Source organism: Bubalus kerabau, chromosome 21 (assembly GCF_029407905.1).
Source record: "Bubalus kerabau isolate K-KA32 ecotype Philippines breed swamp buffalo chromosome 21, PCC_UOA_SB_1v2, whole genome shotgun sequence".
Taxonomy (NCBI): domain Eukaryota; kingdom Metazoa; phylum Chordata; class Mammalia; order Artiodactyla; family Bovidae; genus Bubalus; species Bubalus kerabau.
This window is the reverse complement of record NC_073644.1, coordinates 43619744-43646288: the sequence shown is the minus strand read 5'-3', so window position 1 is coordinate 43646288 and position 26545 is coordinate 43619744. Positions and strand designations below refer to the sequence as shown.

General features: G+C 43.0%; 1 protein-coding gene across 7 annotated transcripts in view; it reads right to left on the bottom strand.

The window, feature by feature from the left end:
- The window catches only part of PTPRM (protein tyrosine phosphatase receptor type M), a 661836-nt gene that overhangs the window by 491573 nt on the left and 143718 nt on the right, over positions 1-26545 (bottom strand). For all 7 annotated transcript variants that reach the window (XM_055559596.1, XM_055559598.1, XM_055559597.1 and 4 more), the window contains exon 2: positions 3315-3437. In XM_055559596.1, coding sequence (XP_055415571.1) covers positions 3315-3437 — 123 coding nt within the window. The remainder of the gene's footprint in view (positions 1-3314; positions 3438-26545) is intronic.

Below are 26545 nucleotides of genomic sequence, written 5' to 3'. Positions count from 1 at the left end.
GTTTTTGGCTGCGTGGGGTCTTTGTTGTTGCACACAGACTTCCTCTAGTTGCAGCGAGTGGGACTTACTGTCTAGCTAGGGTTTCTCACTGTGGCAGAGCACAGGCTCCAGGAGTCGTGGAGCTCAGTAGTTGTGGCACATGGGTTTAGCTGTTCTATGGCATGTGGGATCCTCCTGCACTGGGGATTGAAGCCATGTTCCCTGCATTGCAAGGTGGATTCTTAACCAGACCACCAGGGAAGCCCCATGGATGAACTTATTCTTTACATTTTTTTATAAACAGAATCACAAAACTGGAGCCCTAAGTTCCAAATACAAATACTTTAACAATATAAAAAAGATTAACCATTGTCAACTTGTGTGGATGTTTCTGTACCATGAAATACTCAATCAATACCTTTTAGTCTACATGTAAAATCACACAATGCACTGCAATACATAAAGTGATTGGATATGATATCACTTGCATGCAGAATCCAAAAACATGGGACAAACGACCCTATTTACAGAACAGAAAGACAGTCACAGATGTAGAAAACAAACTTTATGGTTACCAAGGCGGAGGAGGGGGAGGGATACATTTGGATATTGGGATTGACATACACACATTACTATAATATAAAATGGATAACTAATAAGAACCTGCTATAGAAACTTCCCTGGCAGCCCAGTGGTTGGGATTGCGCCTTCCGATGAAGAAGGTGTGGGTTTCATCCCTGGTTGGGTAGCTAAGAGCCCACATGCAAAAGTCCTAATATGAATCCCCAAGTTTTCTATTAATCAACAGACGTGGAATAAATTCAGGAAGAATATTTAAAATGCCTCCACTTCATTCTTCCAAAGGCAGAAGGGCCTTCAAAGGCCAAAACTTTGCAAAGTCACTTCACCTGTGTTGCTTCAATTACCCCACTGATTGCTCCAGAGCACAGACGGTCTTTGAGTGTGTTATCATCTTTGTAATGGCCTCAGCTAGAAACCCACCCTTTCTGTGTTTAAAGCCTGGACAGCTTGGTGTGAGATGGTCTTACGGGACATCACAAAGAAGAAAAGGATGAATGGTAACAAGAAGCTATTCCTTGCCCTCCTTTGCGGAGAGAGGTAGGTCATCCTATAACAAAAATAGAACCAGCGGAGGCTGCTGAAGATCCAGCATTACTGAGGCTCTTTTGTAAAAGTCGGCATTTCCAAGTCAGGCTTCAATCTAAAGGACCACAAAAATGAAACCAAGTACCTACTGTGGAGAATTACAAAATGTTCACCAAATTTGAAAATAATAAACAAAGAAAACTCAGCTTCACTCTTGTGGAGAAAATGCCCAAGACTGAATTTGAGCATCCTCCCAACCTCCCTGGACCCAGGCTCGAGAGAGACTGAAATGGAGCAGGACCCTATGTCCTTGCCTCCCCCCCACCCCATGTCCTCTGCCTGCCTTCTGTCTGTGGGAAACTTCAGGCAAAGGATACGTTTATTCAGAGCACTGACAGATGCTGGAACAAAGGAAATAGTCCTAGGAGACTAAATAATAATAATGTAGTCATTAAGCATACTCAAGGACCTTCAGTTCTTTCTCAGGGGCTATAGATAATATTCTGAGCCATATCCTGGGAGCTGTCTTATAGATACCAAAACACCAGGTGGAGAAGTTAACTAAATGATGACCAGAATGTACCCAGGACATGAGCTGCCACAATTCTGAGAACTGACTGCAAAGAAATGGGAACAAATGGACCCTGGAACTGAGATTAACTGTACCTAAAACAACCACGGTGTTGCTGGTCAGACCATTGATGACAGATTTGAAGATGACTGTTAGAGAGGACTGTGCTGTTTCTTCATGTAACCCCTTCCCCAACTCCGTCTATAAAAGCTCTCGCCCCCTGCTTATGGGGGCAGGAAGTCAGTCTTTGGACAGATGTCCGCCACCCTCCCCGTCCCCCTCACCAGCATCTGAAATAAAGCAAACTTTCCTTCTCACCAACCTGGCCTGTTTACTGGCTTTTGAGAGCCAAGCACCTAACTCCATACACATATACTCTTTCATTAAGAGCAGGTGAGAACAAAGGCCTTCAGGGTGAGAAGCCTCTTGGGAAAGGTCAGCTCCCCCAAGGGGGGCTGCTATGTCCCCCATCCAGCTCCCCATCACTGACAAGAATGAAACCAGATTAGACTGGAAAAACAACTAAAGAACCACTGGCTCAAATACAACATTCAAAAGCACTTACTTACACGAGAAAGAGAGAGACAGAAGAGGAGATGGTCAGCTGTGGGGAAGTCACCAAGAACTAGGATAGATTTGAGGTCCTAAACCACAGTGCTCAGGAGCTCAAGGTTCCTCTCTTTGAAGTTATAAGGAGTTAAACGTGGGAAGGAGGTGGGAAGAACGTGATGAGCATCATAATTGTGAAAACATCACCAAACAACATTAAACCCTACTTCATGTTCACAAGGTCCCTTTCCAAGATTACTTAATAAATGTAAATACTGCTACATTTAGATACATGAATGAAGACCTCAATAGCCACTTAAAAAGTATAAAAATTGTGCTTTATCTGAAACCCAATATAGAATAACATCTCTTCCAGCTTGAATCCCGAATGGGGTAAGCTCATCACCCCATTTGTTAAGTGAATCTGCAAATCTAACATTTTAAAGGGATGGGCAATCACAGCCTAAAACTGGTGTCTATTAAAATGATCAACCTCCAATCTGATCAGAGTCTGTAAGTCATCATCTTCCTGCTCTTCCTTGCAAAGAAGAAGTAGAATCTTGCTGGTCAAATGTTTCTCACTCATCAGAAAACTTACTAAGCGTTTCTACAGTGGAAAAAGGATCCACATGTACGATGACCTTTTTATCCAAATGCTTTCAAGACCACGAGCATCCTCCTAGATTCCCCAGGTGCAAGGTGAGTCACTTCCCCAGGTCTCCTATTTGTGATGGAGGCTTTATTATCTGGATTCCCCAGCTAGAGTTCTAACTACCAAACACATTCGCCAGAAGAGACATCAATCTATTTCCCATAATTTCTGCTTCCTGGGAAAGGATCCCATTGGGTGATGCTCATTAATCTAGCAAGGATGAATCCAAAGATAAAGGAAGTAAACTTTAATTAGACTTTAAAGGTAGAGATACAAGGGTCAACTCTCTGTCATTGGTTCTCTTGAACCATCCTCATAAGATAACCAGCCTTCGCCAACAAACTCAAAAGCCAACACCCTCCCTCATTCGACCAACACCCAGGGGACGCTGACTGTGATATTAAGACTCTTCTGCACCTTTGTTTCTAAAAAGAGAACTTAAAACTAAAAGCAAACCTGATGGCATCCACGGGTCAGAGGTTGGTTTGGTCAAGGTGTTCACTTGCTCCCAGTTGAACTCATCATCTACAGCCTGACTGTATCCACACGTGCTGTAAGGCTCATCAAAGAGGCAACCACCTAAAATGTAAAAGAAGGGAGAGTGATATTAATAATGACTAGACCTCTGGGATAAGCTACATTGACTGCAGGGAACCGTAAACCCACGATTGATGCTCAACTCAATTTGACCCTGACCCCACTGCATCCTAAGTAAGTGTTATCTGAGTACTAGTCATGCCTTGTCAATAATTCTAAATTATATTGTTTCCCCAAAAGACTCTGACATCTTTATAATAGCCACTCAGTTGTGTCTGACACTTTGTGACCCTTTGGACTGAAGCCCACCGGGCTCCTCTAGCCATCGGATTCTCCAGGCCAAAATACTGGAGTGAGCTGCCATGCCCTCCTCCAGGGGATCTTCCAGAGCCAGGGACTGAACCCGTGTCTCCTGTGTCTCCTGCATTGCAGGTAGATTCTTTACCTGCAAAGCACTGGGGTAGCCCAGTTGAAAGTAAAAATGAAGCAAATTTATAATTCATATTTTCCAGATTCATATGAAGTTGGCATAAGTGACTCATGTTCAAAACTTTAATAGAACCATCCTAGGTATTCAACATGTCTTCAAAAGAAAAAAAAATTATAATTTGTCCAAAAAATGAAAAGAGAAATACTTCCATCATAACACTGGCATGCTGGTCAGGGACAAAACAGTAGAGATTGTAGACCTTCCTTGAAAAATATTTGTCTAAGGATTATTCTACATCTAACACAAAAACGGGTTTTGCTTTAATACTTTGGCAATTTGAGGTCTCAAAATTAAAAGAGATTATACATTTGCTTACAGTCCACACAATTTTTAAAGGCAAGGATAAATTCAGAATTAAACATGGGGTAAACATCTGCTGGATGTTGAAGCTAAAAATGAAGCTACTTAAATAAAGAAACAAAGAATAAAAGAAAATGCAGTACATGCAAAGCAGGTCCGCTGTTTCAGCATCTGAGGACACACTGATGATTCAAAAAGTCCCGCCCACATGGTCTCAAATGTCTCTTGTCACCCTGAATCATTACGGCGTCAAGTTTCACATTGCCAAAGTGAAGGGTTATATCAATCATCTTAATTATCATGAAAATTCTACTGCCCATTATCATAGAATGTTATTAATTATATCAATTTAAAAGATTAATTATAATCACTTGCCAATGACGAGAATTGAGGGTCTGGTCAAGAAAACACAAGTGTAAGAATATAATTTCATTGTGGCTGCACCGTATGCCCTGGCAGCAAAAAGATAAATAAAATAATAATAATAAAGTAGTTGCACACACTCAGACATAGGGTCCCCTAGTCCAATTTCCATCCACTTGCTTACATCAATTCTACAACCTTCTAGACAGACAGACAGCTTCCGAACAGGTGCGTGCATGCTCAGTCCCGTCTGACTCTTTGCAACCCCAAAGAATGTAGCCCATCAGGCTCCTCTGTCCATGGGATTCTCCAAGCAAGAATACTGGAGTGGGTTGCCACTTCCATCTCCAGGGGATCTTCCCATCTCAGGGATAGAACCCACACCTCCGGCATCTCTTGTATCAGCAAGCAGAATCTGGGAAGCCCTCTGAACAGGTGGGCACCCAGAATTTGGAAAACATCCCTCTGATTGTAGACGATTCCTTTAAAAAGGCCCAAATGCAGCTTCCTGAAATATATACCCATCTATCTTAGCTCTTCCCTGTGAAGAAACAGTGAAAAATCCCCCTTCTTACACAAGAAAGCTGTTTAAAAAGAGCTGTCAAGTTCTATGTTTTTGCTTCTCCAGGCAAAACATGCTTTGCTCCCCTCCCTCCCTCCCTCCCACTAGAAGGCTCTCAGACCTTCTCCATGGAGGCAGGTGTTCTAAACACTGTCAAGTTTATCAACACTCATCTAAACCAGGGACTCCCAGTACTGCAGCCCCAATTCGACTGACTACTTCCCTTGACCTCTTGCTCTGTCAACAGCCTGAGCTGAGGGCTGGCCCATCCCGGGATTCCTGAAGCCTGGAATCCCACACGTTTCCTCATACCACTGCCATTGAGCCCCTTCTCCCCTTTGCAATAAGGAAAGTGACTTTCTACATTTTCCCTTTCTAAACCCCATCTCTGTTGTCAGTACATCTCTCCAGCCTGGTGAGAGCTTCTGCAATCCTGATTTTGTCATTCGGGTGTTAAGTTATCCTACCTAGGTCTGGGTTATCTGCAAGTTTGATGAAGCATGCTTGCTGTCAGCCTCCAAATCACTGATAAAAGATGTTCAAGGGGCCTTGGGCCATTTTAAGAAGTGTCCCTCCTCTTTCACTCTTTGCATTAAGTCACTAGCTCCAGTGGCCCTGGACACCATCTTCTGTAACGCTTTTAACAGAACTGCCCAATTAAACATTCTGTTGGGAACAGAAAACTCATTATAAAGACACAGCATTAACTCAATACTTCACCTTGACAACAACTGGTAATTTATATTTCCCTCTTATTCAGCTTTAACAAGTTCAGAAACAGAGTGGCTTTGTTTCAAGCACGTAATACTAACAACTTTACAATTTCGGGTAAGAAATGTTAGAAGACTATGCAAACATTTATGAGAAATATTTTTTCTTGGTTGCAAGCCCTAATTTTGATATAGAAAATAGCCTTACTGCTGCAGGAATAAACCCAAACAGCAGTAGCACTTGTAATATTCAAAAGAAAGAAAGAAGCATGAATTTTGACAGAAAAGGGACCCCCAGTGGAAGCACAGACAGTACTTTGATGAAAGTCCTGCCGTGCAATCTTAAGCAGTGAGAAATAGCTTGGGGCATCAGCAAAACAACTGAAGGCTGGTTAAAGATCTGGTTTAGGAACCAGTTCTTCGCACTGCTGCTGCTGCTAAATTACTTCAGTCATGTCTGCCTCTGTGTGACCCCACAGACTGCAGCCCACTAGGTTCCTCTGTCCCTGGAATTCTCCAGGCAAGAATACTGGAGAGGGTTGCCATTTCCTTCTCCAATAAGCAAATATAATGGTGAGAGGTGGTATGGCTGAAGCAAACCCCAACGACTAATACAGTGCTGGTACAAGGATATAATTTCCCTATTATATAAAGCTGCTTTTACCACTTGAAGGAAAACAGAGAATCCACATAGGACTATGGAACCACCGGGAAGTGGCACAGACTGGATTTCCTGTTGCTCCAACCTATGTCTCCCTACACAGCTAGGGACCCATCACTGGCCTTCATCCAACGGACACAGAACCCTAAAACAGCAAAGGTGGTCTGCTGAGATGAAATAGGCAAGAGTTAGGTCAACAGCAATGGGAGAGAGAGCACAGTGAAGGTTTTCGATTTCAAGGCAACTCTGGGTAGACATGATGTGAACAGGTTCCAGGGTCAGACACCTGGCACTTCCTTATTCTTGTCCCACTGACTTTGTGTTTGTAGACAAATCATTTAGCCTCCCTGAACCCCAATGTCTTTACCAACGAAATGTTTCTGATAAGTCAGTTCAGCAGCAAGTGTGGCTGGTCTAACAGAGTTAGCAAGTCTACCAGTATCAGCTATTACTACTAAGAATAATTATTATTACTAATTAGTAAAAGCTATTATTAATAATCTTACTAGGATTTATGCTAAGGTCTTAAATCAACTCTGAATATTCACTGGAAGGACTGATGCTGAAGCTGAAGCTCCAATACTCTGGCCACCTGATGCAAAGAGTCAACTCATTGGAAAAGACCCTGATGCTAGGAAAGATTGAAGAGGAGAAGAGGGTGACAGAGGATGAGATAGTTGGATGGCATGAGTGACTCAATGAACATGAGTTTGAGCAAGCTCTGGGAGATAGAGAGGGACAGGGAAGCCTGGCATGCTGTAGTCCATGGGGTCACAAAGGGTCAGATACAACTGAGTGACTGAACAACAAATCTTCCTTACCATCTGTATCTCCTACAAGGACTCTCAAGAGTTCACTGCACTGCAAGTGGCTGGGATAAATAATTAAAGATTGTAACATGTACTCTGTAGGGAAATGAACAGTGTGGACTTCTCCATGGTACCACAAGAGCAAAGAACAGAGCTTGCTGGGCTTATCAAGTGAGTCCTTGGGGCCAGTGAAGAATGTGACAAGGAAGCAAAATCCCAGAAACATGAGATGAAGACTTTCCAAAAATAAGTCACCTGCAGTTTCAGGATAACACAGACAGCTTACCATCACGTAGAGGAATACTGTCGGCAACAAGTTGCCAAGTTTTCTCCAGAACTCTGGGCATTGGACCAACACCCAACAGCCCACAGCTGGACCATATTCATCCATCAGTCAAGTAAATTATTTCTCTTTTGAGAAGGAGAATCAGGAATAACTGCTGCTGCTGCTGCTAAGTCATGTCAGTCATGTCTGACTCTGTGTGACCCCACAAACGCCAGCCCAACAGGCTCCCCCGTCCCTGGGATTCTCCAGACAAGAACACTGGAGTGGGTTGCCATTTCCTTCTCCAATGCATGAAAGTGAAAAGTGAAAGTGAAGTTGCTCAGTCGTGTCCAACTCCTAGCGACCCCATGGACTGCAGCGCACCAGGCTCCTCCGTCCATGGGATTTTCCAGGCAAGAGTACTGGAGTGGGGTGCCATTGCCTTCTCCAAATCAGGACTAAACCCAAGGTCAAATACGTGATGAAGGAAAGGTGATGCAAGCCAGATGGGTGGTGATCTGCTTCTCTATTGTTCTCTCTCTTACATCAATAGACACACACACGCCTCCACCGTACCTTGAGAAAGGCTTTTCCTTAGCAAATCTGCATACAACACACAACCTGTGAGGGAATAAGGAGTTATTATGTGAAAGGAAGAGTCAGCGGGTGTCAATATCCAGGTAACGGACAACGAGGATGATGAGGCTTGTTCCAGAACAGGCAATGCAACACAGTAACATGCCAATTAAATTAATAAAATTAAAGAAAAGTGAAAATTGAAAAGCAAGAAAAGTAGGGGGGGGGGGAAGGTAAGAATATGATATCAGGATTATGTAGAAGACTCCCCCATTATCACCAAATAATTTTTTTAAAAGTCATTAGGCTCATTCACTGGCCATGTATTTCACTCTGAGCTTTGGGGTAGCCAGTGCCAAGAGGAAATAATGACTGATTACACAATCCACAGTATCTAGGAGATGATAATATACATACTAAAGCTAGTAACAGGGGTTTCCATTTACTAATGGAGAAGGGCAGGGCAACCCACTCCAGTATTCTTGCCTGGAGAATTCCATGGATAGTGGAGCCTGGTGGGCTATAGTCTGTGAGGTAGCAAAGAGTCAGACACTTCTGAGTGACTAGCACTTTTACTTTCTCACTTTCACAATTTCTAAGGACTTGTTCAACGCTCACACCAACCCGATAACATAGGTACCATGATCCCCATTTTACAGTTACAGAAAATGAGGCACAGAAGGGTTGAGAGCTTACATAGAAGTTTCCAAAGGTGGAAGACAGTGATGCAGAGACTTGCACCCAGGCATCCTGTCTTGAAAACCCACATTCTTAACACTGTGTGACAGTATCTCCCAAACTAAAAACTGGAAAGAAACACAACTCCTAATCCTACATCCAGAGGGAGGGACCTCTCTTCCCAGGGCAGTAGGATGAAGCAATCAACATGCGTTAATGAACACAGTTCTCAGGGGCAACCACCGCAATGGTGCCACAGGTTCTAGGGTCCATTCAGTAACATGTCAGGACAGCACATCATCCAACTTCAATTAGATAAACTTGATTAAGTGGGAGCTCAGAGCATTCTTGGATAAAACTGTAACCTCCCTCAAAATGGTCTTTATGAATATTGCTTCTCTCAAAAAAGTCTTAGTGGACTGCCATGAATTTATATATTTACCCCTCAACTAAGACCTGAAGCCAGCCTGTGCTATTATTGAAGCAATGCACAATAGGTTCTAGAAATAAGATGGAACCATGGGCTTTTTGTTGTTGTTGTTTTATAAAAACTTCAGAGTTTAAAAGAAACAGGTGTCCAGAAGCCTAGGAATTCTTCTCAAAAGTTATTTTATTTTTATTATTTTGGCCATGCTGCCCCAGCTTGTGGGATCTTTTTGTTCCCTAACCAGGGCTTGAACCCATGTCCTTGGCAGTGAAAACAGAGTCCTAACCAATGGACCACCAGGGAATCCCCTCATAAAGCATTTAGATCATTATAACTCTTAGTCATCTTGATATTCCTGAGAGCTAGTACATGGTAAACTGAAAGTGAAAGTGATATTCACTCAGTCATGTCCGACTCTTTGCGACCCCAAGGACTGTAGTCCACCAGGCTCCTCTGTCCATGGGATTTCCCAGGCAAGAATACTGGAGTGGGTTGCCATTTCCTTCTCCAGGGGATCTTCCCAACCCAGGGATTGAACCTGGGTCTCCCGAATTGCAGGCAGATTCTTTACTGTCTGAGTCACCAGAGGGCTGGTCTGTACATGGTAGGCACCCAATAAATGCTTTTTCAGAAACACAGATGATGAATTTCCCAAAGCTCTGTGCAGAATCTGGCCACAATAATTTTGCCTAAATTTTTTTCTAACTGTAATATCCACTTAAACAATGAAAACAATCTCAATTGTTTTCAAAAACACCCAGCCCTGTCCTGATGTGTTCCAAGATGAATCAGCTCCAAATGTGACAAAATCACTGAACATGTTCGTTTTTTTTATTATGGCTGAAAACTATAAGCCAACTAAATGTTAATGAAGTCTCCTCTCAAATTATGGTTTCACTTTTAGAAAAGTTAGTCTTTTTTTTTTCTTTCTGGCAATAATTAAGATAGTAAAGCTAGTTGTCTATAAAGGTCATTCATGATTTATGAAAATAAAATATTATCATTTGCATGTTGAAGGGAATTTATCTTTCTTCTTTCTTAGGAATTTGCTGCTGTTGTTTAGTCACTTAGTCATGATCGACTCTTTGCGACCCTGTGGACTGTAGCCCACCAGGCTCCTCTGTCCATGGGATTTGCCAGGCAAGAATACTGGAAAGGGTTACCATTTCCTTCCCAACCCAGGGATCAAACCAACATCTCATGGCAGGCAGATTCTTCACCACTGAGCCACCAGGGAAGCCCTTCTTTGGAACAGCAGAGAATTATTCAGTAGGACAAGAGTAGTATGCCATCATTAAGACACAGGTTATAACAGAGTGGATGGTCCAATTTTTCCCCAAAGGAAACTTAAAAATTCTTTCACAAGATCGCTCTGTATGCTACTAAAGCTCCAGAACTGGAGAGAAGACAAAAGAAACCAAACCGTCAGGGATCAGAACCTACCCTCTGGAGCAGTATCTAAATATTCTTTGATTGTGACCCATAGTCATGACACCGTAACCCATCACATGTATACGCACACTTCATAAACCACATTTATCTCTACTGAGATACACTGGCCTTTTTCATTTCTGTTCTATCTGATTTTGAAAAGGGTGGTGTCTGGGTTTAGAAAACTGACTCTATGATCCTTCAAAAGGTGCTCCTGTGGCCTTTAAGGTGTGGGGGTAAAAACCATTACCTGGGACCCTTCGTTTAGCTTGAAGTTACTACTCAACTCTATGATGTGAGTGCCCTGTGTTCTGCAAAGTGACCTGTGATCTGCAAAGACCCCAATTTCCTGAACATCCATCACATGCTAGCCAGATTCTGCTTCAGAAAACAGACAGTCATTATTTCATCTAATCCTCACAACCAGCATAAGACTATACTCTCAATGTGTGTGTGGATGCTAAATCACTTCAGTTCAGTTCAGTTCAGTTCAGTTGCTCAGTCGTGTCCGACTCTTTGTCCGACCCCATGAATCGCAGCACACCAGGCCTCCCTGTCCATCACCAACTCCCGGAGTTTACTCACACTCATGTCCATGGATTTGGTGATGCCATCCAGCCATCTCATCCTCTGTCGTCCCCTTCTCCTCCTGCCCCCAATCCCTCCCAGCATCAGAGTCTTTTCCAATGAGTCAACTCTTCGCATGAGGTGGCCAAAGTACTGGAGTTTCAGCTTTAGCATCAGTCCTTCCAATGAAAACCCAGGACGGATCTCCTTTAGAATGGACTGGTTGGATCTCTTTGCAGTCCAAGGGACTCTCAAGAGTCTTCTCCAACACCACAGTTCAAAAGCATCAATTCTTCGGCGCTCAGCTTTCTTCACAGTCCAACTCTCACATCCATACATGACCACTGGAAAAACCATAGTCTTGACTAGATGGACCTTTGTTGTCAAAGTAATATCTCTGCTTTTCAATATACTATCTAGGTTGGTCATAACTTTACTTCAGTAGCATCCAACTGTTTGAGACTGCATGGACTGTAGCCTGCCAGGCTCCTCTGTCCATGGGATTCTTCAGGCAAGAATACTGGAGTATTTCCTCCACCAGGGGATCTTCCTGACCCAGGGATCAAACTCGTGTCTCTTACATGTCCTGCACTGGCAGGCAGGTTCTTCACCACTTGCACCATCTGGGGAAGCTGATAGTTTCAATGTCTGATCAAAGAACTCGTCACATAACAAACCCCACGCAAATGTCTGTCTCACAAAGCCTAAAGTCAAGAATCAATATCTTTTTTCCCAGGTATCAGGGTATTACCTCTCAGCCCTAAATTCACTTTTCATTGCTTGCTCTGAGAAAATATATGCAGACCCTTTGACTACATGCCCTGTTCCACTTGACAAGGCTTTAAGCTTGGCCAGCAGAGGGTCCTGGAGAGGCAGGGCAGAAGGAAAGAGGGGGCTTCCAGAGCTTCCAGAAGGCTCCCAGCACACATGGCTTCAGGAGCCTCAGATCCACAAGGTCAGGGCTATCTGGCTCCTCCAGCATGTGGTGGCCAATAGGGTCCAGCAGACAGCACTCACCCCTGCACCTCTCGGTGGCTCACCTCCCATGAATAGCTTTCCCGGCCACCCTTAAGGACACTTCCTCCAAGTTCCATGGCTGTGGCCCCACAGGGACTTCCCTGCTGTCCACCACGTCCTGGATCTCAGCTCTGGGGGGAAATTCTCCTAGGACTTCATTTCTGCTCGGGAACAGTGGCTGCCTCACACACTTGCTATTACTTCTCTACTCTTCAGAACACTCTACCTATTTGCCAACCTCTCCATTCTAATCTGTTGTTATATTCTTTATGGATACATCCCTATATTTACAAATGTTAGTTTGACGTGGCCAAACATTTCACCCACATCACAGAGAGCTTGGTGTGGGGCCAGCAGTCCAAGCCAGATCTGCATCCAGAGTTCACACTCCTTCAAGTCTACACATCTCCACCCTTCAGGCTCCTCTGGTGGCGCAGAGGGTAACGAATCTGCCTGCAATGCAGGAGATCCAGGTTCAGTCCCTTGGTCTGGAAGATCCCCTGGAGAAGGGAATGGCAACCCACTGCAGTATTCTTGCCTGGGAAATCCCATGGACGGAGGAGCCTAGTGGGCCACATTCCAGGGGATTGCAAAGAGTTGGACAGGACTGAGCAACTAACACTTCATTCTCACCCTTAACCCACCTCCATAAAGTAAGCAAATAACAACCTAAAATATTTATGTAATGACTGTTACATGAATTGCATTGTAAATAAGCTCCTGAAAGTACTGTTTCTAAGGAGCTAATGGAGGACAACCAAATGTTAATTTCTGCCAACATCTGCTGGATCATTGAAAAAGCAAGAGAGTTCCAGAAAAACATCTATTTCTGCTTTATTGACTATGCCAAAGCCTTTGACTGTGTGGATCACAATAAACTGTGGAAAATTCTGAAAGAGATGGGAATACCAGATCACTTGACCTGCCTCTTGAGAAACCTATATGCAGGTCAGGAAGCAACAGTTAGAACTGGACATGGAACAACAGACTGGTTCCAAATAGGAAAAGGAGTACGTCAAGTCTGTATACTGTCACCCTGCTTATTTAACTTCTATGCAGAGTACATCATGAGAAAGGCTGGGCTGGAAGAAGCACAAGCTGGAATCAAGATTGCTGGGAGAAATATCAATAACCTCAGATATGCAGATGACACCACTCTTAAGAAAGTGAAGAGGAACTAAAAAGTGTCTTGATGAAAGTGAAAGAGGAGAGTGAAAAAGTTGGCTTAAAGCTCAACATTCAGAAAATGAGGATCATGGCATCCGGTCCCATCACTTCATGGGAAATAGATGGGGAAACAGTGGAAACAGAGTCAGACTTTATTTTTGGGGGCTCCAAAATCACTGCAGATGGTGAGTGCAGCCATGAAATTAAAAGACGCTTACTCCTTGGAAGGAAAGTTATGACCAACCTAGACAGCATATTCAAAAGTAGAGACATTACTTTGCCAAAAAGGTCCATCTAATCAAGGCTATGGTTTTTCCAGTGGTCATGTATGGATGTGAGAGTTGGACTGTGAAGAAGGCTGAGCGCCGAAGAATTGATGCTTTTGAACTGTGGTGCTGGAGAAGACTCTTGAGAGTCCCTTGGACTACAGGGAGATCCAACCAGTCCATTCTAAAGGAGATCAGTCCTGGGTGTTCTTTGAAAGGAATGATGCTAAAGCTGAAACGCCAGTACTTTGGCCACCTCATGCGAAGAGTTGACTCATTGGAAAAGACTCTGATGCTGGGAGGGATTGGGGGCAGGAGGAGAAGGGGACGACAGAGGATGAGATGGCTGGATGGCATCAGTGACTCGATGGACGTGAGTCTGAGTGAACTCCGGGAGTTGGTGATGGACAGGGAGGCCTGGCGTGCTGCAATTCATGGGGTCGCAAAGAGTCGGACATGACTAAGTGACTGAACTGGACTGAACTGAAGATACACATACATTTTCGACTGTTCTGACTTTAACAGGTTAAACTGACTTATATACTCAGGCAATCATTCTCCTTGTTATAATTACAGTCCTTTTAAAGTCATTTTGTAAAAAGACTGTAATACTCCTCGAGGAGATTTCTGGAACATTTTTCTCATTTGTTCTAAATACAGAATGACCCCATTTAAGGCAGCCTTTATAAAATGCATAAAGTATTAAATGGGACTCTCTACAGAGAGGGCAAATCAAAAACTAAGTGAATTAATGTTATATGTTCTATTTTCCTAAAATACATGTAATCTCAGGTGGTCCTTTCCATTTATTTCAAATTTAGAGCTGTGAGATAAACGGCTGTAAACTACATTTTCAAAGGATAAACAGAAGCAAGCTATAATATACATAATTGTTTTAAGAGTGGGGAAAAAAATCTGCACCAATATAGCTAAGCCACTGCTTTCCTCTTCTAAATCAATCCCAGTGACTTCTGCATTTAATTGCCTGCCAACAACCAAAGTATATAATGCCTCTTAAACTCTGAATGCCCCACTGATGGTTAGTGAATCGGACAGTAAGCATTATAGAATGCACTTCTACATAATTTAATCTAGCAAGCAGCTTTTACACATTGCACAGGCATTTAAATGGCTGATGCCACACTCTATCATAAGAAGTGTTATCTGCCAATGGATATATTTTATATAGTTCAAAGTAAATGAGTCGTTTTGTTCTTAAAGTTTCTATAGCTTATCACATCGCATTCTTCATTTCATATCAATCTATTGGTTCCTTATTTTTTAAAAAGAACTGATTGTAAAACACAACCATGTATTTTTCCTATTCATCTCAACATCTGTTTTTTTAAAAAATGGGTTAATAGTGTTATTTCCATTCCAAAATATTGTACGGATGCAGCCAAATCATTAGTGACCTGACTGTCTCGGTTTTCCACGTACAGATAAGTAGCTCAGAGAGGACTTAATTAACTTGTACGAATTCTTTGCAAATTCGAATCTCCCTGAATATCACACTGGTGCTTCTATCCTCTACACCGATATTGAAAAATACAATGTGAAAAGCAGCTGTCTGCCTCTATCAATGCAACAGGAGTAGGAAAGGAAAACTAAATGATGAACAATATCTGCAAGAACTGGCCAGGGCAGATTGAAAAATCCAGATCAGTAGTGATCACCTCATCTCTGGAACCACGTGGGTCCGGAGTCTGAAGTGGGGACTGAGGTTCTCAGAGTGGTTCCCTCTACTTAGAAATACCCAGGGCCCACCTCTGACCTACAGAATCAGAAACTCTGGGGTGGGGCCAGAATCAGCACTCTGTGCTTTAGCAAGCCAGTTGTCGTTCAGTTGCCAAGTCGTGTCTGAGTCTTAGTAACCCCATGAACTGCAGCACGCCAGGCTCGCCTGTTCTCCAGCATCCCCTGGAGTTTGCTCAAATGCATGTCTATTGAGTCGGTGACGCTATCTAACCATCTCATCCTCTGCCTGACCCCTAGATAATTCTGATGCACACTTAGGTTTGATAACCATTGCTCTAGTTTGACCTATTTAACCAGAATCTTCAGGAATCTGTGTTCTTAGGAAAAAAGGTCTCAGAACAAACTAATCTTTGACCCATTTTAGAAAAATGCTCTAGATCAGTAGTTTCAAACAATTTTAGGAAGGTAAAGATAACTTCAGTTTTTTAAAAAGCCACAACCTTTTATCCAGTCATAAAAAAGAATGAAATAATGCCATTTGCAGCAATATGGATGGCCCTAGCGATTGTCATAGAGAGCAAAGTCAGACAGAGAAAATGATACATGTTATCACATATATGTGGAATCTAAAAAAGAAATACAAATGAACTTACTTACAAAATGGAAATAGACTCACGGACATAGAGAACAAATTTACTGTTACCAAAGGGGAATTAAGGGGTGGGGGGGGGGCGGGTTAAATTAGGAGTTTAGGATTAATGTATACACACTATTATATATAAAATACACAAATAACAAGGACCTACTAGATAGCACAAGGACCTACTGTATAGCATCTCCCCTATAGCACAGGGAACTGTACTCAATACCTTGTATTAACCTATAATGGAAAAGAATCTGAAAAAGAATATATATTATATAAATATATATTATATAACTGAATCACTGTGATGTACACATGAAACACAACATTATAACTTAACTATGCTTCATTTTATAAAGCTAAATAGACATTGTGAATATTAAGATTTTTAAAACATAAATAAAAAAAGGTACAACCATCTCATTTTATTTATAAATTATATCATGTAGTACTCCACATATTCAGATTATTAGACACACATATAATTGAAATTTTAAAGTACAAACTACAAAATAAATTTAATTGAAGTTCAATTATTTTCTTCCATACATCAACAGATTATGTATTATATGCCTCAAAGGGCGTGGAGAAAGCCTTTCAGAGATCACTGCTCTAAATAAGTCTTTTTAAGTCATAAATGTCTCTCAGGTGAATAAGGGCAACAGAGTAACACTGCTTGATCAAAGTGCTGAATTCTATTTTCTAATTTCATGCTAAGAAACTCTCTATCTGTAATTTTTCTCCTAAGTGGAACTACTCAACAAGAAGATACCCTAGGTGGAAAACGATCCTGGGTGTTGGTCAGAGAGACCCAGGAAATTAATAAAGGACAGAATTTAATTTTATGCCCTGTAATGCTCCTGCCAGTTTAGTATGATTTACAAATCCATCTCTTGATGATTTTATTAGCATAAAATCATTATCTGGGACAGCTGATAAAATAAACTCCAGAACTCACCCACAGGCAGTACAGCCAAGCTGTATTATCCAGCTTAAAACAGCCAGCTAATGGTTTATTTTCACTGATTAACCCAAACTCAACTAAACATATTTCCCTCCATGAACATTTTTTTCTACACATCCCATTTGTTGGGTAGAATCAAATCATGCATAAGGAAAAAGTCAATACAATTTCCTCTATCCTCTTGGTAAAACGTTCATCCCAATTTCCTGTCATTAGGAGTACTTATTCTACAACAAAAACTGGGAACTTGTAAGGCTCACTCAACTCAATTGGAAATTGAGGCCCGGATTCATGAAGTCCTGGACCTGTCAGCGACCTCTTCTATCTTTGGACATGTCACAGATTGTGTGTCTAGATTGTCTGTAAAAAGGAAATACACACATCATAGGTACAATTAACATGCACGGTTTCAACCATGAAAATAGAAGTCTTTCCTTCAGCCCAGGAACCTCAGAAGCAGGTGCCTCAGTGGGTGAACATCAGTCACTGTTCCTTCATCCTGCACACCTCCTAAGTGCAAGCATCTCACTGGGCTCAGCATCACCCTCATGTTTAAAGATGTGCAGCCTTTGAGCCACAGGATGCTGGTCCTCCACCTAGAAGTTCCTGAAGAATGTCCAGGGGGCAATTCTGCCCCTGAGCACATCCCCGAGGATTTATTTATGCCTATAGAAGACATGACACTTTCATACTGTTTATTATCCATCCCCCCGGGAGAGGGTGGACTTGCTGGCAGATGAGAAAGTGCACTTATTGTTAGGATAAGATGATGAACATCAAAGGGGACCACGGCCATGCGTGGGCATGGGATCTGAAACAGGAAATGAAAGTGCCAGGCAGTTTTGTGTGGATGCTGCCAACGCTGGCTGATGGACCACAGGCCAGAGGCTCAAGCCAAAACCCTGTGAGTCAACCATGAGTCCTCCCAACACCTTCCCTTCCAAACAATTTCCTGAAACTTTCTCCTATGCAACTCCCATCCCCTGCACACCACACCTGGGGTTTCAGCTCACATTCCTACTAAACTTGGTCCACCCTCTTGTGTCTGGACTCTGCCCTCTCCAGTTTATCCCACACACAGCCAACAAGCTGGCCTTTCATAAAACACATGGCTAAAAACGGCTGTTCAAACTCCCTGTTTAAACGACTCCAGGGCAGCTTGCTGACCATAGGATAATGTGCTAATGTTATCATGGGACCAAGGAGGTTTTCCAGATTTGACCCCCATCTACCTATTTATCTTCATTTCCTGCCACCATTTCCCTTCCAGAGTTGTTGTTTGTTATTCAGTCACTCAGTCATGTCTGGCTCTTTATGACCCCACGGACTGCAGCATGCCAGGCTTCCCTGTCCTTTACCATCTACTGGAGTTTGCTCAAACTCACGTCCATTCAGTCGGTGATGGCTATCCAATCATCTCATCCTCCTTCATCTCCTTCTCCTCCTACCCTCAATCTTTCCCAGCATCAGGGTCTTTTCCAGTGAGTCAGCTCTTATAATCCTGCAATTCCTGACTATCTGCAGACCCACCTAAGCGATGCTGCTGCCCATGTGTCCCATGTTAGTCCCTACATCCCCATCCCAGAGTCTCATGCCAGACTCCATTCATGGCTGTTCAAATCCTAGCTCACAGGTCACCTCTCCTGGGGGCCTGTTTCAGGGATAAAAATCAATCACCTCTTCCTGGGTACCATAACTGTGAGATATACAGGTCACAGGTCATACTGCCCACAGGCCAATACGACTGTGGCCTCTGTGTCTTCTCTGCTGGATTGTGAGCTTCTATGGGCCTGGGAAGCTCTTGTCCTCTCTGCATTCCCAGTCCTACAAAGATGCCTGCTACTCCTTACAGACCTGATGGGTTCAACGGAATCTCGTAAAGATTTCTGTAACAAAAGCAAGATGGAAAGCTGTTTACTTTTCTATCTTCATCAGAAACATTGAAAAAGAAATGCTTAAAAAAATTTTTTTTGGAGTATAGGTGTTTTGGGGCTTCCCTGGTGGCTCAGTGGTAAAGAACACACCTGCCAATTCAGGAAACAGGGGTTCAAACCCTGGGTCAGGAAGCTCCCCAGTAAGGAAACGGCAACCCTACTCCAGTGTTCTTGCTGGAAAATCTCATGGACAGAGGAGTCTGGTGGGCTATAGTTCATGAGGCTGCAGAGAATCAGGCATGACAGCAACTGAATACACATAGATGCTTTACAATGCTGTGTTCGTTTCTGCTGTACAGCAATGTGGATCATTTATACATATACACATACCATCTCTTTTTAAAATTCCCTTCCTATTTAGGTCACCTAAGAGCACTGAGTAGAGGTCTCTGTGCTATACAGTAGGTTCTCATTAGTTATCTATTTTATACATAGTATCAAAAATGTGTATATGTCAATCCCAAACTCCCAATTCATCCCACCTCACTTTCTCCCTTTGGTATCCATACATTTGTTCTCTATATCTGTGACTCTATGTACAGTGGAATATTACTCTGATAAAAAGGAATGGAATAGCGCCATTTGCAGAGACATAGATAGAAATTATCATAAAGAGCTAAGTAAGTCATGAAAAGTGAAGTAAATCATAAAAAGATAAGTGTCATATAATACTGCTTATATGTGGAATCTAGAAAAACGGTACAGGTGGACTTATTTGCAAAGCAGAAAAACACATGCAAATGGACTCTACACTCTAAGTACTATGGCTGCGCCCAGGGAAGAAGACATGCTGCTTTGGGAAGCTCCCACCTCTCTGATCTGAGTCCTGGGATCTCTTTTCTCATCTCACTCTGTGCTGGGCGTTATGTCAGACCCTGTGTGGAGGAGAAATGCAGGCTACAGGGAAGACGTGGATGATGATAAAGATGCCCTGATCTTCCAGGAAGGTCACTAGGGGAACAGAAAGCAGTTACAAATGAGAAAGATGAACACTGCTACAGGAGCCAAGAGAAAGAACCAAAAATTCATCCTGAAGACATCCTGTCCTCAAACGTGCCCGAGAAAAAGAAAACTGAAGTCCTAGACAAAAGGCAAGAAGCTGAGCTATCCAGGGCCTGTTATTCTAAGAATCTGCATAATAAGGCTGTTATTTGGCAGACCTCAGCGTAAGTCAACAAAAAAGCCAAGGGATTTTCTGGGTATTGTACTGGAACTCTGGTTTAATGCTTCAATCGCTCGTGTTTGATTTTATGTTCCAAACATAAAAAGAATGTTAATGATTACATGTTCTGTAGCTTTCAAATTTATGAAACATAAAAGCGGTGAATACTTACTCAACATCAAACTTCAATTCTCAGGCCATAAAGAAAGTACACTTTGAAGAAAACTAATTCATCATATAATGTTTTAAATTGGGAAACTGCGAAACTCCCTGCAAAATTCTCTAAGAACGAGACGTACAGAGCACAGAAAGCACTGTGATTCTCCCCCGTCATTCTACGTGACCAGTTAGTTGCTAAAACACAGGGAACTAAGCACATTAACCCTTCTCAAGGTCAACACAACTGGAGTGTCTTTCTTTTTAAACTGTTTCCTCAATATACGATGTATTATTTCCACAGGTACGGACTAAAGTGAAAAGGTGGTTTAAAGGGGGAGCCCTGGACTAGGAGGCAGGGGGTCTGGGAGGGCCCAGTTCTGTGCGTGCCTGTGTGGCTTCAGGAAAACCACCAGCTGGCAGTGTGGAGATATGAGGCAAAGAATGTACATTTGCCACCAGAAAGACCTAAGGTGAGCTCCCACTCTGTCAACTTAGGAGCTTTTCTCATCTATTCAGCTGTACTCAACTACCCTCTAGCATATTATAAGGATTAAACAACTTTGTATATAAGTGCATGTTTATATACATACACATACATATTATGCTATCTACCTATCTATCCAGTTACCTACCTTCCTATCAGGTAAACAAGTCAATGTCAGCTCCCTTTCTCTAGCGTCCTGATCTATATAACGTAGCTTGGAGGAACTAGACTGCTGGTTTTTCACACTGTGATCCTCAGAACCCTTAGGTTGTGAAGGTTCCTCCAGACCCACTCCAGGTCTTTCTAAAACCCTGACTCAGCCTGCTATGTTCAACTTTCATTTATTTTAAATGTTGGGGTTCCAACTTTAAAAAGACTTGTATGATCAAAAACTGTTTAACAGTGTTAAACAAATCCAGGTCAAAATGATGCCTAAGATAACACAGTGGATGGAGCCTTGAACAACACAGGTATGAACTGTGTGGGTCCACTTCTACCTGGATTTTTTTCCCAGTAGTAAATACTACAATTTCCCCAGTGGCTCAGGGGTAAAGAATCCGCCTACCAATGCAGGAGACACGGGTTTGATCTCTGGGTGGATAAGATCCCCTGGAGAAGAAAATGGCAACCCACTCCAGTATTCTTGCCTGGAGAATCCCATGGACAGTGGAACCTGGTGGGCTATATAGTCCATAGGGTCACAAAGAGTTGGACATGTCTTAACAACTGAACAATGACAGCAATTACTACAGCACTATATGATCTGGCCTGGCTAGTTGAATCTAGGGGACTAGAGATATAGATGAACCTCATATACAGATGATCCCCAGATATGGAGGGCCCACCATAAATCATACCTGGATTTCCAAGTGTGTGTAGGGTCAGTGCCCCTAACCACCTGCCAGCCCATGTCACTCAAGGGTCAGCTGTATTTCCATTATACAAGTATACATTCTATTACTTCTTGCTCTTCTCAAATATAATACTTCTTTATCAGGAACACAATGGAGGTTTAAATGTGTTGGTGTATATCCAAGGTGTCTGGCTGAGGAGAGGGGGTGGGAGCGGTGATTATAATATAAAATGAAATAAGATCATGTTAAGTAATGTAAGTGAAAGGATGGCTGAGGCCAAGGTTAAAGAGAGAAGAGAAGGTTAAGGACAAGAAAATGAGGAGGAAGAAGAAGCCCCATTGCTGTGAACACATATGTGAGGGCTGGGAAGAGCAAAGACACAAAATCACAGGACCAGGCACCCACTATTCTCAACTCTTTGTGGGCTAGGACGGATTTGGGGTGTTGTTCCTATTCAAGCAAACCTCCCCAAAGATTACATCATCTGTGCTGAAAGAATCATTTGAGAACAACCAATGTAATTTTAGTAGGACTCTCCTCAACAGACCCTATCTGCAGCATCTGCAGACTCATGTCTAAAATTATCTGAACCAGTGGATATTCTTCAGTCTAAGAGGCTCAAAATCTAAAACTCAAGCAAACACTAACCAACACATATTCACACAACTGGTTCTCTAACGATACCCTCTCCAAAAAATATTTATTGAGACCTATAACGTGCAGCCTAAGCAAAAAATCCACAAGTACAAATAGTAAAATGTGAGATATTTCTTATCTTGATAAAGGTAACATTAGAAATGGAAAATGCTGATGGGGAAATGTTCCAAAAAAGAAGGTAATATCAAGGTCAATGACTCCATAATATGCCTGGGATGAGCCCTATTTGCTTTAGAAATGATTCATTGGGATATTTTTAATATAAATGCAGGAGAGTGGAGAATTCTGCTTCTCATGAGACATTTCATTTTCAATCTGGATGAGTTATCTTAAGAAGCTGCGATCACTGGGATTAGTTAAAGTGTTGTGTGGAGTTGTTTTGAATAATCTGAGTGTGTAATTTTGCACTTAATCACACGTGGCCTGGGCTTCTCTTTCTTATGGGATGCTCTTCAGTAAGCTAACTGTTGGCCTTGGCACTTGGCCATACAGACAATATCTCACATAGGAATGGGTACCCCATGAATGGAGAATAAAACTCTTGTGGATCAATAGAATATTGTCTGGGCTTAAAAAATAGTAATCCTTCATGGGACCAGATGTTTGCCTAGAGAAACGTCACAGACGAGTTTAATTTCTGTAATGTTTAAGCCAACGATTAGATATGGGACTTCAGGAGCCAAACCTCACTGTCAAGAACACCTGCAGTAACAGGTGGGTCCCTCAGCCTTGACCAGCTGGGAAATACATTCCTGATCAGACCTCCCTTCCCCTCAGAGTTAATGCATACCATTCGTGGCACTTATGTTGCCAAGATCAACCAGATGCCCACTTCCCCTTGGGTTCAGGAAGAAAAAAGGGAGGAAGTACCACTTTTCACCTGTACACTTGACTGACATGAAAGCTCTTAGGCTGGGAGTAAAAACCAGGTTGCATCAATATCAATTTTTTCTTCATAAATTTCAGAAAGATGCTTATCAAACAAATGTAGACATGACCTTCGCTGCAGGACAGCAATTTGTGGCACTGTTACTAAAAATTCTCAGTGAAGACCTCCATTCTATGGAACTTTAATACATTGCTAACTTCAAAATTAAAAAAATAAAACTCAGGGGAAACCAGACGATTTAATTAGGTCAGGGGAAAACTGTCTTTAGGAAAAAAAAAAAAAACTATTATAGATAAATTATGAAATCTCTGGCCTGGCGTGCTGCGATTCATGGGGTCGCAAAGAGTCGGACACAACTGAGCGACTGAACTGAACTGAACTGAACTGATGAAATCTCTAGATCCATCATGCCTTGTATCTCCTTTAAATCCTGAGATATTCACCCAAACATAAATCCTGACTTATTAATACAAAGAGGGTGATAAGACTTCCCTCTCCTCACGTGTTATAGCCAGGTTCCTGTAAATGTAAGCTTCCCCCATATCAAAAAATGTTTCTTGGCCTCCCCGATAGCTCAGCAGGTAAAGAATCCACCTGCAATGCAGGAGACACAGGAGTTGAAGGTTCAGTCCCTGGGTTGGAAGATCTCCTGGAGGAGGGCATGGCAACCCACTCCAGTATTCTTGCCTGCAGAAGCCCATGGACACAGTAGCCTGGCGGGCTACAGTCCATAGGGTTGCAAAGCGTCTGAGCAACCAAGTTCACACACCAAAAAAAAAAAAGTTACTGCTCTCCCACGTTCTAGCTACAGCACTGTTCTCATTGTTTTACATTATTTTCTTCTAGCTCAGTGATTCTTAAGGTTTATGGAACATATGGATCCTTTTGAGACTCTGAACAGAGCTATCCATGAGCTGTCTGCCTGGACAAACCGAGGACATGCAAATCTATCTGATCACTCCCTGGGTTTACAATCCAGCATTTACAATCCAGCATACAATCCTTTGAGTAAAGGGTAGGTCACTGACCCAGCATCAGAATCACCCGGAGAGCTTCCTAAAGCACAGACCCCGAGCCCCACCCAGACCTACAGAATCAGAACCTCAGGCTGTGACAACGGGACTGGATTTTCAATCTTCCTGGTGATGCCACCACCACAGTCTGAAGGGCAGGAAAGACCCTTCCGTGGCCACTTTCCTTGCCTGTCCTGGCATCGGCTGGTTCTGAAGTCCATATTCCCCTGGCTTTCACCTGCCTCTCTCCTGAGGAGCCCAGTTCTCTATGGTCATTTCCACACAACCAAAGGGCATCTCTGCCTGCATGTCACCTGCTCTGCGCACCAGGTCTGGTACACACGACCACCCGGCCCCACACACAGCAGGCTCCTGGACTCGAGTGAACATTCTCAGGGGACATGTCCTGCCCACCCTCCCGGCAGACTCTTGTCACTCGTCCATGAAGACCCACTGCTCCCCAGGGTCCCAGTTCTCCCTCTCGCCCACCATTCTTGGCTTGCTAGCTCTTCACTGAATGCCCACAACCCTCCCCTGTAGGAAGCCACCTCCCTTTGCACTCTGGACAGTACATACGTGTGCGCTGGCCTCCCTAACCACGTGACAAGCACATCAACCTTATTACAGAAGCGGGGGCCTGGCAGCCGGCTGCCTAGGGTGGCCACCCCTTCACTATCTGTAGTAAGACTGAAGGATGGCCAACTGACATTTCTACCCAGGCCCACAGATCGCTCAGAGTACGATGCAAGTAAGGAAACTGAGGCTGGGGGTTTGCCTGATTTATGAAACACCCTCCAGTCAGCACCCAGCAACCCCAAATCCATACCAGGGTTCTGTGCAGTGTGGACACTGAGAGGCAAGAATCAGAATCCTGACCCTCAATTTTAATCTTGTTAACAATACAGGACACATATGTGACCAATGACAACTCACCATTGTAACAATGGAGGACCATGGATAACTAAGGTGATGGAGGATCAGAGATCACTATGGTGATGGAGAACCAGAGATCACTATGGTGATGGAGAACCAGAGATCACTATGGTGATGAAGGACCAGAGATCACTAAGGTGATGGAGGACCAGAGATCACTAAGGTGATGGAGGACCAGAGATCACTATGGTGATGGAGGACCAGAGATCACTAAGGTGATGGAGGACCAGAGATCACTATGGTGATGGAGGACCAGAGATCACTAAGGTGATGGAGGACCAGAGATCACTATGGTGATGGAGGACCAGAGATCACTAAGGTGATGGAGGACCAGAGATCACTAAGGTGATGGAGGACCATGATCATTCAGAGGTTATTTCAAATCAGGAAGGACAAGAGAGAATTTGTAGGAAAAAAAACATTTAAAGATGTGGCTGGGAAGATGGCTCCAGTCTTGAGGGGCAGTTAGAGGGCTTCTGAAAAACACAAACCCAGAGAGGGAGGGGCCCAGCAAGAAGGTCTCTTACTAGATGCGCATGGACTCAAGTTCACTGCAGCATGAAGAGCATAAAGGAGGACTGAAGCCCAGGCTGCAGAGGCCGAGCAGGGCAGAATAACCCCAGACTGGGGTCCTCCCAGGGCAAGAATGGGATGACCACACTGCCGCATTCATGATTCCATGTGGTCGATACAACCACTAAGAAAGGAAAAACCGTTATTCCAGTTCGCAGACAATGGAAGAGGTGGGCCACTGCTCTGACAGAGGCAGATGACAGCAAAGGTGAACACGACCCTTCATTTCCCAACTCCTCAAGGCAGGTGTCCTTAACGTATAATTGTAACACATGATTATAGCAGAATGACTGCTCCATAGATACACCTTCCATTTACACTCTTTAGGTTAACTGCATCTTTACTAAAATGGACACGTTAGATGTCAGTCTTGGATTTTATCCCCAAAGACCACTGAAGATCTTTTATAGACTCATTAAATAAATATTTGATGACAACAGAAACAAGTTAAGTAAAGAAAGACACGGAGAAGTGAGATTCATTTCTACAAACAGACACCAGAGAAAATTCACTCCTAGAATCAACTACCAATAATTCTGTTGAGCAAATCAATCTGTGACAAACGGAAGTATGTTAAGGAAGAGTGCTTAGGGGGTAAAAATGTGGTAGCAGGCATGTTTACAGGAAGATACAAAGATGCACAGAATTAACTGCTTGTTTGTTTTTCCATTTGCATCAGAAATCAGATCTTGCACTGGAAGCAGCCACAAAGACCCTCAAGAAAACACAGATACAGCAGCAGGGTGCTGAGAGATCAAATCTCCCTTCAAAATTGGAAAGAGATGCTGGGATTCGAGAAAGGAAATTAACATCAGAGCTTGAAAGAGCAGCTACTGTTTCACCAGGAGGAAGAAAATGATGACGCTTGGCCAAAAAAGGACAAGAAAATATGGCAGTC